Raw genomic sequence first — 18,812 nt, 5'->3', positions numbered from 1 at the left:
CGAAAGTTTCGCAGCCACTGGGAATCGTCCCAGACCTGCAACACTATGCTGTCCCACCAGTCTGTGCTTGTTTCCCGAGCCCAGAATCGGCGTTCCACAGCATGAACCTGCCCCATTAGCAGCATGATGCATGCATTGGCAGGGCCCATGCTTTCAGAGAAATCTGTGTCCATGTCCTGATCACTCACGTGACCACGCTGACGTCGCCTCCTCGCCTGGTATCGCTTTGCCAGGTTCTGGTGCTGCATATACTGCTGGATAATGCGTGTGGTGTTTAATGTGCTCCTAATTGCCAAAGTGAGCTGAGCGGCCTCCATGCTTGCCTTGGTATGGCGTCCGCACAGAAAAAAGGCGCGGAACGATTGTCTGCCGTTGCTCTGACGGAGGGAGGGGCGACTGATGACACGGCTTACAGGGTTGGCTTCAGGGAGCTAAAATCAACAAAGGGGGTGTCTTTACATCAAGGAGTATTTCAGGCAGGACTTCACGGAGGGTTCCAATAAGAAATGGTGCACCTAAGTTATCATTCTTATTGGAACAAGGAGGTTAGCCTGGCCTCTGATTGATACATGGCTAGATTTACCTCGCTGCACCTTCTGTGTGAGTGACTGCAGTGTGACCTAGAGGAATGAGTCTCCTAGACGGGGGAGGAGGCAAATGAGTACAAAACAAATCTGGTCTATTTCTTGTTTTGATCCACTCCATCTATCTTTTACATCTTTGGCTGGCAGCAGACGGTGCAGAAGGACTGCATGCCATCCACATCTCTTGGCTGCTCAGCAGAAGATGATGCAATAGGACTGCTAGGCATCCTCATCTCTTGCCTGCCCGGCAGAAGATGGTACAGTACGACTGCTAGCAATCCGTATCGCCTGCCTGCTCACCATAAGATGGTTCAATAGGACTGACTGCAGGACTAAAGAGAATGACCTGGTCAAGTCACTCCAAATTTAGTCCCTGCGCCCATGTCTGCCCAGGCGCTCCCAGCCGACGTGGCCAGGAGCACCTCGGACACGACGAGGACGGCTACCAGTCGTACTGCACCGTCTGCTGCCAGAAGGCAATGGGTTGCTGCTACTGTGTAGCAATGCCATACCACATCTGCCAGCACCCAGGAGACATATGGTGACGGTTACCTGAGCGGGCTCCATGCTTGCCATGGTATGGCGTCTGCACAGGTAACTCAGGAAAAAAGGCGCGAAATGATTGTCTGCCCTTGCTTTCACGGAGGGAGGGAGGGAACGGGGGCCTGACGATACGTACCCAGAACCACCCGCAACAATGTTTTAGCCCCATCAGAGTGCTCCATTGTGACTGCTCTGGACAGCACTCTCAGATGCCCGATTGTTTGCCGTTGCTCTGATGCCGGGAGGGGCGACTGAGGACATGGCTTACAGGGTTGGCTTCAGGGAGCTAAAATCAACAAAGGGGGTGTCTTTACATCTAGGAGTATTTCAGGCAGGACTTCACGGAGGGTTCCAATAAGAAATGGTGCACCTAAGTTATCGTTCTTATTGGAACAAGAAGGTTAGCCTGGCCTCTGATTGATACATGGCTAGATTTACCTCGCTGCACCTTCTGTGTGAGTGACTGCAGTGTGACCTAGAAGAATGAGTCCCCTAGACAGGGGAGGGGGGGAAGCAAATGAGTACAAAACAAATCTGGTCTATTTCTTGTTTTGATCCACTCCATCTATCTTTTACATCTTTGGCTGGCAGCAGACGGTGCAGAAGGACTGCATGCCATCCACATCTCATGGCTGCTCGGCAGAAGATGGTACAGTACGACTGCTAGCAGTCCGTATCGCCTGCCCGCTCACCATAAGACAGTTCAATAGGACTGACTGCAGGACTAAAGAAAATGACCTGGTCAAGTCACTCCAAATTTAGTCCCTGCGCCCATGTCTGCCCAGGCGCTCCCAGCCGACGTGGCCAGGAGCACCTCGGACATGACGATGACGGCTACCAGTCGTACTGTTCCGTCTGCTGCCACAAGGCAAGGGGTTGCTGCTACTGTGTAGCAATGCCGTACCGCGTCTGCCAGCACCCAGGAGACATATGGTGACGGTTACCTGAGCGGGCTCCATGCTTGCCGTGGTATGGCGTCTGCACAGGTAGCTCAGGAAAAAAGGTGCGAAATGATTGTCTGCCCTTGCTTTCACGGAGGGAGGGAGGGAAGGGGGGCCTGACGATATGTACCCAGAACCACCCGCGACAATGTTTTAGCCCCATCAGGCATTGGGATCTCAACCCAGAATTCCAATGGGCAGCGGAGACTGCGGGAACTGTGGGATAGCTACCCACAGTGCAATGCTCCGGAAGTCGACTCTAGCCTCGGTACTGTGGAAGCGCTCCGCCGAGTTAATGCACTTAATGCACTTAGAGCATTTTCTGTGGGGACACACACACTCGAATATATAAAACCGATTTCTAAAAAACCGACTTCTATAAATTCGACCTTATTCCGTAGTGTAGACATAGCCTTAGGTGTAAAAGGTTGAGCTAACTCTCTGAGCATGTGGGTGTTTTTCTTGTAAGTATTTAAGAATGAGTTTTTACTGTTTCCTCTCAATTACAGCGATATTTTATAAACAACAAAAAACACTTCAACCAAATAAACTTGTAATAGCTACAAAACCAACCACTTTTAAAATGGGTTTGCTATTTATACGCTCAATTAACAAGAAGTAATTAAGGCCAGCTTGGTTTCCAAGTTCAGAGTTCTTGTGGTGAGGATTTATGGGGAAACTATGTTAGGGTAAGTTGTAGCTTTTTTTTTTTTTTTTCCAATTTGACCATTTCAATAGTTAACACCCTTCCTATGTGGCTACTTTTTATCAATATTATGGTCCCGAATCTCAGGAGTAGAGTAGAGCTCTACTCAGCGCATCTGAGTATATGGGGAGGGATAAAAGTGAATGTAAACCATCTTGGTGATCCCTGACCCATGGGGCTGTTTTGGTCAACAGAGTACACCAATTCAACCTCTGTTTGGGCCTGCTCTGATTTACATGGGTTTGTAACAGCCTGTGACAGAGTTGGGCCACATGGCTACAGGAGAGTGATAGACGACAGATATATTAGCCCCAGGTTAAGTAGGTCCCTTTTCCCTGGGTAAGGTAACAGGGAAGGTTCCAGAACAATCAGGAACCTTCTGGAGACAATTAAGACAGACAGGCTGATTAGAACACCTGCAGCCAATCAAGGAACTGCTAGAATCAATTAATGCAGGCTAATCAGGGCACCTGGGTTTAAAAAGAAGCTCACTTCAGTTTGTGGTGTGCGTGTGAGGAGCTGGGAGCAAGAGGCACTAGGAGCTGAGAGTGAGAACATGGACTTTTGGAGGACTGAGGTGTACAAACATTATCAGACACCGGGAGGAAGGTCCTATGGTGAGAATAAAGAAGGTGTTGGGAGGAGGCCATGGGGAAGTAGCCCAGGGAGTTGTAGCTGTCACACAGCTATTCCAGGAGGCACTTTAGACAGCTGCATTCCACAGGGCCCTGGGCTGGAACCCGGAGTAGAGGGCGGGCCCAGGTTCCCCCCAATCCTCCCAACTCCTGGTCAGACACAGGAGGCATTGACCTGGACTGTGGATTCACAAAAAACGGCCAAACTGAGGGCTGCCATGAAGCTCCAAGGCGAACAAATCCACCAATAAGTGCAAGACCCACCAAAGTAGAGGAGGAACTTTGTCACACAGCCCCACTTTGAAAATCTTGGCCTTGATTCTTACCTTCTAAACTAATTGGCCTATCCAACTGTCTGTCTGCTTACACATTCCTAGAGCTCAGTCCTGCATTGTGCTGATCACTCTGGCCTCACTCCAACAAAGTGAGTGCTTAACTTAAAGCACGTGTATAGCTCCATTGAAGTCAATACTGCTCATGTGTGTAAGTGCATTGTTGGATTGTGGTCAGAGTGCTCAGAATGATGCAGGATTGAGCCCCTAATGCAGTGGTTCTCAAACTTTTTTTTTCACACAGAAAGCCTCTGAATGCAACCTCCCCCCCCTTATAAATTAAAAACACGTTTTTGTATATTTAACACCATTATAAATGCTGGAGGCAAAGCAGGGTTTGGGGTGGAGGCTGACAGCTCACGACTCCCCATGTAATAGCCTCGTGACCCCTGAGGGGTCCTGACCCCTAGTTTGAGAACCCCTGCCCTAATGCAACAAATCACTGTAGTAACTGGGTGGCCTAATGTTTTCTTTGTGAAATGTTCTGTGGCCTTTATTAAGGGTACTATATATATTTCCATTGTGAGTCTGATCTTGCTTTACTGAAGTCAATGGCAAAACTCTCATTCACTTCAATTGTGCAGGATCAGGTCTTATATAGCTTTATATGTTCATGATGGTAACTCAATGATTAAGTTTTCTTTTTGATCATTCTTTTGTTTGCAGACTGTTGGAATGAAATCACCAAATACTCTGAAGAATGAAGAAAATTCTTTATCTACTAGTGAACTACATACAAATACAGACTTGGAAATAAAATCATCTATAGCTGGAGCTTCTTTGGTTGAAGACTGTTGTTTGTTCCCCCAATTAACAGGTATTTCTTCTTAAAAGTGATAACATTCAACATGTTAATGTGCTACTTCTCTGTTCTCAAGGAACATGGAGAGAGGTGATAGCGATTGATCCTTGATGAAGAAATAGTTGAAGGTGTGATGGGATTCCTGGATACGCCAATGCCTTAAAAGGCATGTAATTGAGCATGCTGAGGGAAGCCCTAACAGGGAAATATGCTATTCTGTGCTTGACTGACACGATTTTTTCCTGATATCAGTAGGGTGATCATATTCCCCAAAGTGAAAATGGGACACCTCGTGGGGCTGGCCCGAAGGTCCCCCTCTGGCACAGGACTGGCCAGAGCTGCTGGGCATCACCACTTGCCCAAGCGCTCCGCGCAAGGCTGATCGCCCAAGACACACACCGCTCGCCCTACCCCCGTGCAGAGCTGGCAGCCTGAGCCCCGCCGCCACTGCTCACCCATGCCAACGTCACGGGCATCAGAGTATTTTGACAAAACTTGGCATTTGTCCTGTTTGCTTTTGCCCAGACGTTCCTCTGTGCCCGCCTAGGGCAGTGGCTCTCTCCCTTTTAAGACTACTGTACCCCTTTCAGGAGTCTGATTTGTCTTGTTTACCCCCAAGTTTCACTACTTGCTTACAAAATCAGACGTAAAAATACGAAAGTGCCACAGCCACTGTTACGGAAAAATTGCTGACTTTCTCATGTTTACCATATAACTATAAAATAAATCAATTGGAATAGAAATACTGTACTTGCATTTCAGTGTATAGCAGGGGTTCTCAAACTTGGGGTTGGGACCCAGCAGCGGGTCACGAGCTGTGAGCCTCCCCAAACCCTGCACTGTTTCCAGCATTTATAATAATGTTAAATATAAAAATGTTTTTAATTTATAAGGGGGGTCACACTCAGAGGCTTGCTGCGTGAAAGGGGTCACCAGTACAAAAGTTTGAGAACCCCTGGTGTAGTACATAGAGCAGTATAAACAAGTCATTGTATGAAATTTTAGTTTGTACTGACTTCGCTGGGGCTTTTTATGTAGCCTGTTGTAAAACTAGGCAAATATCTAGATGAGTGGATGTATCCCCTGGAAGACCTCTGCCTACCCCATACCACTTTCTTAGATCAAGAGCAAATGGGACAAATACCCAGTTTTGCCAAAAAAGACAGGCTGTCTGGGACAGGGTTTAAAAAGGGGACTGTCCCAGCCAAAACAGGATGTATGGTCACCCTAGATATCAGCTAGTGACAACTGTTTATGCCAGAAATAGCTTCTACCTTTACCTAGTATTGTTGAGGCGGTTGAGACACATGTTGGGTATGTGTCTTTCCCCAACAAAGGACATTAGCTAGCGAGGGAAGAGGATTAAGAAACTAAAGCCACCAAAGGCATGAAGCTCTCTGATGGATGGTGACTAACGCCCTGCTAAGTAAATACCATAGATTGATTCTTGCTCTTGGTTATGTGGGTTTAAATCAGGAGTAAATCAATTGGAATCAATGGAATTACATTAGTGGTATATTTTTAATTTTTTTAACCTCCATTTCTTAATAAAGTAGGAATTAGAGTTTCTCTCAAGGCTACTGAAATAAAAGCATAGTCAAGTTTTACTGCTTAAACCATCTGATGAATTAAGCATAGTGATCTTCAGGGAGCAGATAACTCATTAGCATTAGGTATCCTCTGAAGGACCAGCACTGGTTGAATCCACATGCCTTGCTTTTGTGGCATAAATGATTTTGATGATGAATAGCTCAGCCTTCTGTGGAACTGAGACCCTGTCAACTTGCAGAGTATGGGAGGGCCAGATTATTTTAATGAACTAATCTATACCTGAGTCAGCTAAAATCAGGAGCAAGAGCTTATCAAACAAAGGGAAATCTGTGGTAAAATTAATATCACTTTATCAAAAAGCAATACTGCTCCAATACTATGGGAAAATCATTATTTTGTATTATTTCATTACAATGTAAATCTTTAGTGTTACTTTACTATAAGAGATACTTTTCTTTCAGTACTGTTCTAGGTCAGTGGTTCTCAAAGATTTTTTTTTTGCAGACCACTTGAAAATTGCTGAGGGTCTCGGCAGACCACTTAATGATCTTTCCAAATGTTGTTTGTACCATTAGCTAACTATTGTAAAACACTTTGGATAAAAGCACTATATAAAAAAACCTTTAATAATAATTTACTTCTTTTGTTCTACAAATAAAAGCACACAACTCATATTTTAATATCAGTAGCCTTACCTTTCTAATGTGATGGATGTGCCCTCTCTCCCACATCACTGCAGCCCCTGAGCTGGGGCTGGGAAGGAGGGAAGGCATCTCCCCACCACAGCAGCCACAGAGCTGAGGCTGGGAAGGAGGGCCATCTCTCCTTGGCAGCCGCAGCCCTGGAGCTGGGGAAAGTCATCTCTTTCTCTGGTCGCTGCAGCCCTGCATGTCCCAAATCCCCCCCACCCCTTCTTCTCACCCCACTGCCCCCTCCCACCTACCCCCTATTTCCCCCAAGGCCACCACCTCACCTTACATGTGCGTCTTCTCCAGGGTCCAGGCACCTAATTAGTGGAGCCCCGCTTGCACCGCTCCACTAATTAGGTGGGTGGCCCTTCATTCTCTCATGTGCGGCTGCCCAGGTGCGCACCTTAGAGGGAGCTATCCGCGGATCACCTGAATGGAGCTTGTGGACCACTGGTGGTCCACAGACCACAGTTTGAGAACCTCTGTTCTAGGTTATGTAGGACATTTAGGATAATTTTTTCTATCAATTTCAAAATGCAAAAAGGAAAATAAATCTAAAATAAAAGGAAAGATTACATTAGTTCACCAACCAAGCAAAGCCCTTTTTTTGTAAGGAACTAAGGGGGCAATTGAGAATTTAGGCCCTGAACCAGTAAAACACTGAAGCACATGCTTGATTTTTAAGTACTTGAGTAGTCTCATTAATTTCAGTGGGACACATGCTTGAAGTTAAACATGTGACATGTGCTTAAGTGCTGTGCTGGATTAGGGCCTTAGGATGCTCTATGGGAAATACTTTTAATAGGGATTGAAGATCTTGATGGAACTGAAAACTGAAACCCTACCCTTCCAGGGGCTGAGCACTCTTGACTTCCTTTGAAGAGTTGAACATACATAGCACCCCCCCCCCCCCCCGCAAGGATTTGGCTCTAACTTAAAGATGTTCCTTGATCAAGTTCAGAGTGACACCAGTCCAGGAGGATGGACAGAAATAGAAGGAATCAGAGTGACTAAATAAATGGTGCAAAGCTTTCCCTTAAGCTTCCCCATTTTATTTATTATTTACTGTGCAGTAATGCCAAATATGTACTCGTTGCTATGGAATCATATAGGAAAACAAGGTCCCTGTCTGAAGAACTTATGGTCTAAAGGACAGAAAACAAAAGGTGAGGGAAAAGGGTACAAAATACGGAGTGGTCAGTGTGATGATAGGCCAGACTCTCTCAATAGTTCCATTGTGTTTAATTTTAATATATGATCATATATTTGTTTTATTTATATTATAGAGACTTTGTTTTAGGGCATAGGGGTTGAAGTAGGAGAAAAGAGGGGTGGAAAGGGATTTGTGGGAGCAATTGGGGTGTGGGAGCAGGCAACTGAATTCCACTCTGAATTTTTCTAGCTTCAACTTCCCACTATTGGATCATGTTATACCTGAAGAGCCCATTATTAAATATTTGTTCCCCATATAGGTACTTATAGACTGTAATAAAGTCACCCCTTAACCTTCTATTTGTTAAGTTAAATAGATTGAGCTCTTTAAAGTCTATCACTGTAAGGCATGTTTTCTAATCTTTTAATCATTCTCATGGCTCTTCTGTGAACCCTCTCAAATTTATCAGCATCCTTTCTGAATTGTGGACAGCAGAACCAGACACAGTATTACATAATGGTTAGACCAGTCCCAAATACTGAGGTAAAATAATCTCTCTATTCCTACTTGAGATTCCCCTGTTTATACATCCAAGAGTAACATTAGTTCTGTGGGCCACAGAGTCACACTGGGAGCTCATGTTCAGCTGATTATCCTCCATGACCCTAAGACTTTTTCAGAATCACTGCTTCTCGGGACAAAGTCCCCCATCATGTAAGTATGGCCTACATTCTTTGTTCCTAGGAGGTATACGTTTACATTTAGCCATATTAAAACACATGGTGTTTGCTTTGCCCAGTTTCACAAGGGATCCATATTTCGCTATAGAAGTGACTGCTCTTCATTATTTACCACACCCCCAATTTTTGTGTCACCTGCAAACATTGTCAATGTTGATTTTATGTTTTTTTTTTCCAGGTCATTGATAAAAATGTTATATAGCCTAGGGCCAAGCACCAATCCCTGTGGGAGCACACTAGAAACACACCCACTCAATGACAAATTCCCCATTTACAATTACATTTTGAAACCTATCAATTAGCCAGTTTTTAAGCCATTTAATGTGTGCCCTGTTAATTATATATTTATATTATATTTACACAGAAGTTTAAGAATATTACATCAACCCTATTCCTTATCAGCCAAATTGGAAATCTCATAAAAATATCATTAGTTTGACAGAATCTATTTTCCATAAAACCCATGCTGATTGGCATTAGTTATATTATCCTTCTTTAATTCTTTATTAATTGAGTCTCATATCAGCCGCCCAGTTATTTTGCCTGGGATCAATGTCAGACTGATAAGCCTATAATTACCCTAGTCATCCCATTAATCATTTTTAAATATTGCACATTAGCTTTTTTCCAGTCCTCAGGAACTTCCTATGTGTTCCAACAGTCATTGAAAATCAACATTAGCGGTCCAGCAAGGTCCTCAGCCATCTCTTTTGAAAGTTTTGGATGCAAGCTGTCCAGACCTGCTGATTTAAAAATGTCTAACTTCAGAGCTGCTGTTTTACATCTTTCTGAGATACAAGTAGAATGGAAAGACTTATATGATATGACTAAATCATCTATTTTTCCCAAATACAGAACAGAAATATTTATTGAACACTTCTGCCTTTTCTGCATTATTATTCATAATTCTAATATTTCCATCTTGTAATGGATCAGCACCATTGTTAGGATTCTTTTTGTTCCTAATATACTTTAAAAATTCTTTAATTCTGCGGGCCAGAGATATCTCCTTGTGTCTCTTTGCTTCCCTTATCACTTTTCTACTCTTCTTAGCTTCTGATTTATATTCATTACTGTCAATTTCTCCTTTCTTACTCTTTTTTTTAAAATATATAGCTGCCTTCACTTCCTCTTCAAAAAAGGTTATTTTTTTTAACCAATAAGACCTTCTTCCTCAGTTGTGGGATTGTGGCTTTTTGGGCTTCTAGTAAAGTGTTCTTAAACAGTTGACATGTATAACATGTGGAAATATCCCCTTCACAGAATGATACAATCAATTATTTTTGTTAATTGGTTAATGTTTTCCTGTTGCTCTTTGCAATTTATATAATGGACTTGCCTGGAGAGGTAACATTTTTAGTACAACAGAGGAGAATGTTGTTACTGGGATTTGGGTAAAAAGGAGAACATGACAGTTTCCGCCGTCTAGAATCATATGTAGATAGATAGAGATAGATAGATATTTTTAGAATGAACCCGTTCAAATTACTCTGTTCCAACAGACTGCTTAGCTGAGTCTATCTATATAGGAAATATGATCTGGTTTGTCACAAAATCTGTCACTGTGTGTGAATTGAACTGCTAAATTGATTTACAGTGTTTTAGTACAACCACTCCTGGACATCTGGGGTGAGAGTTACTGAACAATTAGTGTGAAAACATCAATGGTATTTTATTTATGAAAGATTTGTGCATGTACTGTAATTAGTCTGATCCACCCAGGATCATTTATGAGGTGCAGCATTGGGAAAGCCTATTCTCAAATTATTTTAATAATTGTTTTTTGTAATTAACTTTGCCTGTAAATATTTTGTAGTTAGGACAGTGTTATTTTAAATATACATTTTCAATCATAGGATTTTTATACCATGGACCAAATCTAGAGGTCCCTACTTAGTTCTTGCTAACGTTACTCAATCTTTATTCAGACAAAATTCCCATTATGGTCAATAGAGGGATAAATAAATTCCCATTATAGTCAATAGAGGGGTCAGTTATGACTTAGTCACAAGCGTCTTGTATGGGAGAATACATAATCGATCAAGAAGCAGATTATGACATATTTCCTACGTTATCTAGAACATAAAAGTTGCATATTGGGTCAGACCAATGGTCCATCTAGCCCAGTATCCTGTCTTCCAATGGTGGCCAATGTCAGATGCTTCAGAGGGAATGAACAGAACAGGCAATCATAGAGTGATACATCCACTGCCACCCACTCCCAGCTTCTGGCAATCAGAGGTGAGGAGAACCTAGACCATGGGGTTGCATTGCTGATCCTCTTGGCTAATAGCCATGAACTTATTTAATTCTTTTTTGAACCATGTTATAGTTTTGGCTTTCACAACATCCCCTGGCAGTGAGTTCCACAGGTTGACAGTGCATTCTGTGAAGAAGTACTTGCACTGGTTTGTTTTCAGCCTGCTGCCTATCAATTTCATTGGGTGACCCCTGGTTCTTGTGTTATGTGAAGGAGTAATAACACTTATTCACTTTCTTCACACCATTCATGATTTGATAGACCTCTATCATATCCCCTCTTAGTCGTCTCCTTTCCAAGATGAAGAATCCCACTCTTTTTAATCTCTCCTCATACCAAAGCTGTTCCATACCCTTAATCATGTTTGTTGCCCTTCTCTGTACCCTTTCCAATTCTAATGTATCTTTTTTGAGATGGGGTGACCAAAACTGAATGAAGTATTCAAGGTGTGGGCATATCATGGATTTATATAGTGGCATTATGATATTTTCTGTCTTATTATCTATCACTCTCCTAATGATTCCGAACATTCTGTTAGCTTTTTTGACTGCCGCTGTATATTGAGCAGATGTTTTCAGAAAACTAGCCACAATGATTCCAAAATTTCTTTCGAGTGGTAACAGTTAATTTAGATCCCATCATTTTGTATTAATAATTGGGATTATGTTTTCCAAATGTGCATTACTTTGCATTTATCAATATTGAATTTCATCTGCCATTTAGTTACTCAGTCACCCAGTTTTATGTGATCCCTTTGTAACTCTTTGCAGTCTGCTTTGTATCTAACTATCTTGAGTAATTGTGTATTATCTACAGATTTTACCACCTCATGGTTTACCCTCTTTTCCAGATCATTTATAAATATGTTAAATAGGACTGGGCCCAGTACAGACCCTTGGGGGACACCACTATTTACCTCTCTCCATTCTGAAAACTGATCATTTATTGCTACCCTTTACTTTCTGTCTTTTAACCAGTTACTGATCCATGAGAAGACTTTCCTTCTTATCCCATGACAGCTTACTTTGCTTAAAAGCCTTTGGTGAAGGTCCTTGTCAGGGTTCCCTCCCCACTCTGAACTTTAGGGTACAGATGTGGGGACCCGCATGAAAGACACCCTAAGCTTATTTCTACCAGCTTAGGTTAAAACTTCTCCAAGGCACAAATTCTCCCTTGTACCTTGGATTAGGTAAATGCTGCCACCACCAAGTGATTTAACAAAGAATCAGGGAAAGGACCACTTGGAGTCCTATTCCCCCAAAGTATGCCCCCAAGCCCTACACTCCCCCTTTCCTGGGGAGGCTTGAGAAGAAACAAGATGAGCACAGACCAGCCTTGGGTTTTTTTGGACACTAAAAAAACCAATCAGATTCTTAAAAAAAACCTAGAACTTTATTAGAAAAAAAAAGGTAAAAGAAGCACCTCTGTGAAATTAGAATGGGAGATAATCTCACAGGGCAATTAGACTCAAAACACAGAGAATTTCCCTTTAGGCAAAGCCTTAAAGTTACAAAAAGGAAAACCAGGAATACATCTTCCTCTCAGCACAGAGAAAATCACAAGCCAAAACAAAAGATAATCTAATGCATTTCCTTGCTAAATACTTACCAAGAAGCTGGAGTGCTTGCTTTCTTGTTTTGTCTCCGGCAAAAGCCACATGGAACAGACAAAGCCCTCCCCTCCAGATTTGAAAGTATCTTGTCCCATTATTGGTCCTTTTGGTCAGGTGCCAGCCAGGTTACTTGAGCTTCTTAACCCTTTACAGGTAAGAGATTTTTGTACCTCTGGCCAGGAGGGATTTTATAGTACTGTATACAGACAGGTGGTTACCCTCCCCTTTATTTTTATGACAGTCCTCTTTAAAGGCTTTCTGAAAGTCCAAGTACACTAGATCCACTGGTTCACCCAAGTCCACATGTTTGTTGACACTCTCGAAGAATTCTAATAGATTGGTGAGGCATGATTTCCCCTTACAAAAGCCAAGTTGACTCTTCCCCAACAAATGGTATTCATCTAAGTGTCTGATAATTCTGTTCTTCACTAGAGTTTCAATTAATTTGCCTGGTTCTGAAGTTAGCCTTACTGGCCTATAATTGCCAGGATTGCTTCTGGAGCCTTTTTTTAAAATCGATGTCACATTAGCTACCCTCCAGTCATCTGGTATAGAAATTGATTTAAATGATTGGTTACATACCACAGTTAGTAGTTCTGCAATTCCATATTTGAGTTCCTTCAGAACTCTTGGGTGAATACCATCTGGTCCTGGTGACTTATTACTGTTTAATTTACCAGTTTTCCAAACCCTCTTCTATTGACACCTCAATCTGGGACAGTGCCTCAGATTTGTCACCTAAAAAGAATGGCTCAGGTGTGGGAATCTCCCTCACATCCTCTTTAGTCAAGACCAGTGCAAATAATTCATTTAGCTTATTCACAGTAGTCTTATCATCCTTGAGTGCTCCTTTAGTACCTCGACATCCAGTAGCCCCACTGATTGTTTGGCAGGCTTCCTGCTTCTGATGTACTTAAAAAAAATGTTTGCTGTTAATTTTTGAGTCTTTTGCTAGTTGCTCTTCAAAGTCTTTTTTGGCCTGGCTAATTATACTTTTACAGTTTTACATTCTAGAGAGTTCTTGGGCTACAGCATTAATTCAGAAATAGAGTGCTTTAAGATCCTTGTGTTTTTTACCTGAATGAGTTGACTTAATCTACAGGGCTTTTACCTGTGATGATGGTAGTGATTTATGTATAGAGCACCTAACTATTTTCTAGGGTCCTCACATTTGCAAAGTCAAGTTGGATATCTGCCGTGAATAGCTTGTACTGTAAGAATCTACTAGACAGTACCTTCTTTCCACACAGGGTCCCATTAAATGCAAAAGGACTCTATGCAGGTCTGCAAAGGTCTGCATTTGTGGGACCAATGCTGGATTAGACATAAGAAGGAACCCCCTGCCCACAATAAAAAGATAGACCGAAAATGGGGAAGGTATGCAAACATAAAAGCAAAGTGATTGAGAGGATGTTTGCCATACATCTTGATGAATCTGCACATTGACTTTGCCAGATAAACTAGGATATCATATTAAAAACTATGAAATAAACGCATTCCAGAGGCAGTGCGTGTTTATCACAATATTTGATAATTAAGACTTTTACTTCCTCTGATTGACAGAAAAATATGTACTCATGATTCCATTAATCTAACAAAGTTTTATATTGAACTTTAGTTTAGAATTGGGTTTTTTTTGGTTGCTTTGACTGGAATAATGTGGTGAAAAATGCCTTTGTACTGGCTTATGAATTATATTTATAAGCTCTTTCATATTTAGAATCTTAGAAAAATTTTTGGTATTTCTTCAGTCTTGCTTATATTAATGATGTCTGACAGGCTTGAATGAAACTGAATCCAAGCTGGAGAGTAGGGACCCTCTCTCTGTTGGACACATTCACAAGGCTCAGCATGATACAGGTAAGCTTGTGAACTTTTGAACAATTGTATTTGTTTTCTTATTATTGTGCATAGCCTACCATGTATTAATACAGTATAGTGATTCATTATCAAATCACAGACTTGTCCCCAAATAAAATGATATGTAAGTTTCTAGTCCCTCAGTTTATAGGATCTTTTGGCTTGTGTATTTGTTTTCTGGATCTCCCAGTTCTGCCATTAGTCCACATAAAGAATCTGATCCTGGGAGCTGCTGAGCACCATAAATTCCCAGATAACACTAGCTTTTAAGGTGGTTGGTTGAACTTGTCACCTTAGTTAGTTTGTAATTAATTTTTTTTTCTGTAGGAGTATATGCATTTGTGTGCATGATCTCTCTCCCTCTCATTCTGATTTTAACTCTGGCTGTGTATATATTACACTTCACAAACAATATTATGGGCCAGATTCAGAAGTGATATGTAAATCTCTTTCTCTGTGTATGTGTATGTGTGCGAGTGTGTTCCTAAAGCTTCTAAAACTTCAAAAATATTATTGGATAACAGCTTAAAAGCATATATTTTTCTGTAAAGCAGAGACAGTAAAAGACTGTATTATACATGGCCTTTTGTCTCACCATTTTATTCCAGACATGGAAACCAGAAAAATAAGTTCTAAAATAAAGATCAACGTACAACTTTGTTAAACTGACAAAAATATCAGCTGTCTTCAACTTCTTCTCTGCCTAGCTGTTATTAGATAGGTAATTTCCTGTAGACATCACAGTAGAAGAGGTTTTTGAGGGGGGATCAGAAGGAGGAGAGTGTATAACTCAGTTCAGGGATGCCATTCCATACATACGTAGGGAAGATGTGGAAGAAAGAACAAAGTGCAGACAAATAGAGACCAAGGCTGGCATTGTTGGTAGAACTGAGGGCAGGGGAGTGACACAAGTAGAGAGGAGAGGAAACAAGCAGGGAATCGGAGAGATTAAGAGGGCCCTGAAGGTGATGACACAAACCTTGAACTTGGTGTGGTGGAAATGGGGGTGCCAGAGGAAAGATTAAAACAAGGTCTGACCTGGCCAGAACAATGGGAAAGGAAGATGATCCTAGCAGCTGGTAAGGTCTTAAAGTTTTTAGACTTGCTTACATCTGCTTTGCTGATGTATAAGGAAGTGCAAGTTGGTGTCACTAAGACTATGTCTATGCTGCAAGCTGCGGGTATGATTCCCAGCTCACGGAGACCAGGTCTACCCTATAAACTTACATCAGTATGACTGTGTCGCTCAGGGGCATGAAAAATCCCCCCTTCCCCCCGAGTGACGCAGTTATACTGACTTAACCCCCGTCGGCATAGTAGCGTCTTCACTGAAGCACTAGAGTGGTACAACTGCACCGCAGCAGAGTTTTCAATGTAGACCTGCCCAGAGACACACTTGTGCTAGCTCTCAGTGAGCTAAGGTGATAAAAGTAGTAGTGTAGCTAGGGTAGCACAGGAAGTGTCCGGTGGCAGCCCGGGTTAGCCATGCTGAGTACGCGCCCAGGAGGTTCAAGCAGCTTTTTACTTGGCACACCTAGCCCATGCTACCCTGCTGCCATGGCTACACTACTGTTTGAGCAAGCTAGCACGAGTATGTCTGAGAGTTGGCAATCACATGCCTTGCTCATAGTGTGGACATAGCCTTAGATGTCAAGGAGCTGTAAGGAGGTATAAGTGAAAGCACTTTACTGTACTTTCATTTATACGTCCCTATAGCCCCTCAGTGTGTAAGTTACACGAACGTCGACTCCATTAAGCATTAGCAGAGCAGGTATAAGTAGGCTTAAGGGAGTTGTCCTGAGTATAGCATTGTTTATGGAGGTCTGATTTCAACCACCTTAAACATCACCTCTGAATTTAGCCCAGTATATCTAATAATACTGCTCATTAAACCCTGGCCACCTACTTCAATGTATTTTCTTAGCAACTGGCTATCCCCTTTTAGCAAAATCGTCTACAGCATTGTTTTATTAATTGTTGCTGAAGCCGGTCGAGTTGCTCCTCAGTTCCACCTGTGAAAATCAGAGCACAATTTGGTCTCTTAAGAAAATTTTCTGAAGCTTAATTTTTAACTTGTCCCATGGTAAAAACAGCATAGAATGTGGTGATATGCTTGCTTAATACAGACTTCTCTGAGCTCTGGAATTACTAAGGGGGTTGCTTAAAAGAGTTGAGATATTAGCAGTGTGGACCCATTGTGTTCTATTCTTTTTCTGAACCAGAAAATGCATTTCTACTGCAGTGTGGATATAGTTTCAGTTGAGATAAAACAAACTTCTGCTGGGTCTTTTTGACATTAAGCTGTTGCGGAAGATGTTAAAGCAAAAGTAAATGTACTAATCATTGGTAACAAAGCAGCCTAATCCATGCTGACCTACAATTTGTTTAGGATCCTTTGGAGCAACAGAGAGATTAAAGTGTATATAAAAAAAGAAGTAAACAGTGGGTCAGAGATTAGAAGTGAAAAAGGAAAAGGCTGGATTCCCCTGGACCACACACTGATAGTAGACCTGCCTTCAGTGATTGTTAGAAAATGTTTCATGTTTCTTCTCCCCCCCAAAAAAGAACCTTAGAAAACAGAAGGTTTGATTGGCACTTGTCATGGCTGATAGAGAGAGGAAGATGCTTTGGTAAAAAGGAGAGGGAGGCAGCCGTGTCAAAGGCAGCAGCAGTCAAAGAACAATTCCGCCTTTCTGTGGTTTTGTCTTTCTCAAAATTATTCAAATCTGGGTGGCATCTGAGAATAACTGGCATTTTGACACAGCTTAAAGGATTGTCTCACTAACTCTATTGAACTGAGGCTGCCATCCTTTCTAAAAAATGTATAAAGAGAGATCTTCCATAATCTGATATGTATACAAATGAAAGGCAGCTTGATACCAGAGGTCTTTCGATAGTTTTTTTGGGGGGAAGGGTGCGGGGGGAACAATTTTATCCATTTCTTGACTTTTCATCTGTGTACAAGAATGCTACTTATTGGTTTAAAAAGGTTTTATTTGATTTTCTTTTGAATATCCATATTTGCTTGAATTGCATCTGGTGGTTACAAATTCAAATCAAGCCAGCTGGATTAGAATCAACACATGTAGGGAACTTTCTGTCAAAGGAGGTTCCTCACCAACTAGGAATCTCCCTCCTATTGATGGCCCTCCTGTGAATGAATTTTTCTTTCACTGGCAATTTTCTTTCTCTCTCTCTTTCTCTCTTTTTCCTACCAGAAAGGCATCATGGCTGTCTTCCGCCCATTGTCACAACCGCACTGGCAGGCATAAATGGGCTCTATAGCATTACTAACTCTTCTGTCATTCTGAGCTGTTGGTCTCCTCTTCATTTAACTTAGCTCCAGCTGGGGCCAAACCCACCTCACCCTATTCACATGTATAGCACCATTGAAATAAAGGGAACTACTTATGTGAGTAAGGTTAGCAGGATTTGGTCTCCATTGGTGTTCTATGTATAACCTATTGAGTTCACCCAAATGGACCCCAGATTTCCCCATCAGTAACAGGTCCAGCAGGAAAAATATCTTGTCTTCCCTACTTCTTGCACTTATGTGTTTATTTTATACTGTTAGTAGAACAAACTAAACATGGGCCTCTCTATCCCCACTGTTTCTTTATCATTTGTTAACGGCAGCAATTATAATAAAGAAACATAAATATTTCAAAGCACGGGGGAAAAAAATCACTCAGGCCAGCTACATGGGTCAGAATCCTTACTTGTGGGCTGTTTGGCTGATCTCTGAGCTCCCTTCTGCATACCCAGCAAAAGTCAGCAGATTATATGGTTCCTAATTGGCATATTAACAATATCTAATTGCCAAATAACCTACTTGTTTAACCCTCACTGGTTCAGGATAAAATCCTGAAATAGAGGACGAGATAGTTGGGTTTTTCCCCAGCATCCATTTTGGGGAGGGGGTACGATAGGTCCAGAAGAATGACCCCCCAGGGCCTCTGTGGGACAGTACATCCTGTCACAGTTCACCATTCAAGTCTTGTGGCTGGTCTCTCTTCTGTTTAGCTCATCAAACTGTGTTGAGCAGAGCTATCTTAGTAAAGAAATTGGATATGTCTTCAGTGGAAAAAACCTGAATATTGGAAGAATACAGGAGAATGCCACTATGGCTGTGTCCTCAAAAGTAGAAACTCTAAAATTGTTACAGGGATTTGGCATATTCTTGTTGCCATATTGAGGGGTTTAATTGTGATTCTCAGTATCTGCAGCTGATAATGTTTATAGCTATTGTGTCATTTAAAATAACATTAATAATGAGACATGTCGGTCCAAGAGCATGGGCAAAAATAATTCTTCTTTGAGTGATTGTTCATATGAATTCCAATTAGGTGTGCATGCGCTGCGTGCATGCCAGCCAGAAAACTTTTCCTCTAGCAGTATCCATCA

General features: G+C 41.9%; 1 protein-coding gene across 1 annotated transcript in view; it reads left to right on the top strand.

Annotated features, from left to right (window-relative positions):
- The window catches only part of C1H12orf42 (chromosome 1 C12orf42 homolog), a 253,372-nt gene that overhangs the window by 152,248 nt on the left and 82,312 nt on the right, over positions 1-18,812 (top strand). The window contains exons 9-10 of the mRNA XM_048831554.2: positions 4,408-4,558; positions 14,328-14,408. Coding sequence (XP_048687511.2) covers positions 4,408-4,558; positions 14,328-14,408 — 232 coding nt within the window. The remainder of the gene's footprint in view (positions 1-4,407; positions 4,559-14,327; positions 14,409-18,812) is intronic.

This window comes from Caretta caretta, chromosome 1 (assembly GCF_965140235.1).
Source record: "Caretta caretta isolate rCarCar2 chromosome 1, rCarCar1.hap1, whole genome shotgun sequence".
NCBI classification, from domain to species: Eukaryota; Metazoa; Chordata; order Testudines; family Cheloniidae; genus Caretta; species Caretta caretta.
Note: the sequence above shows the minus strand (reverse complement) of the source record. Positions and strands in the feature narration are given on the sequence as shown.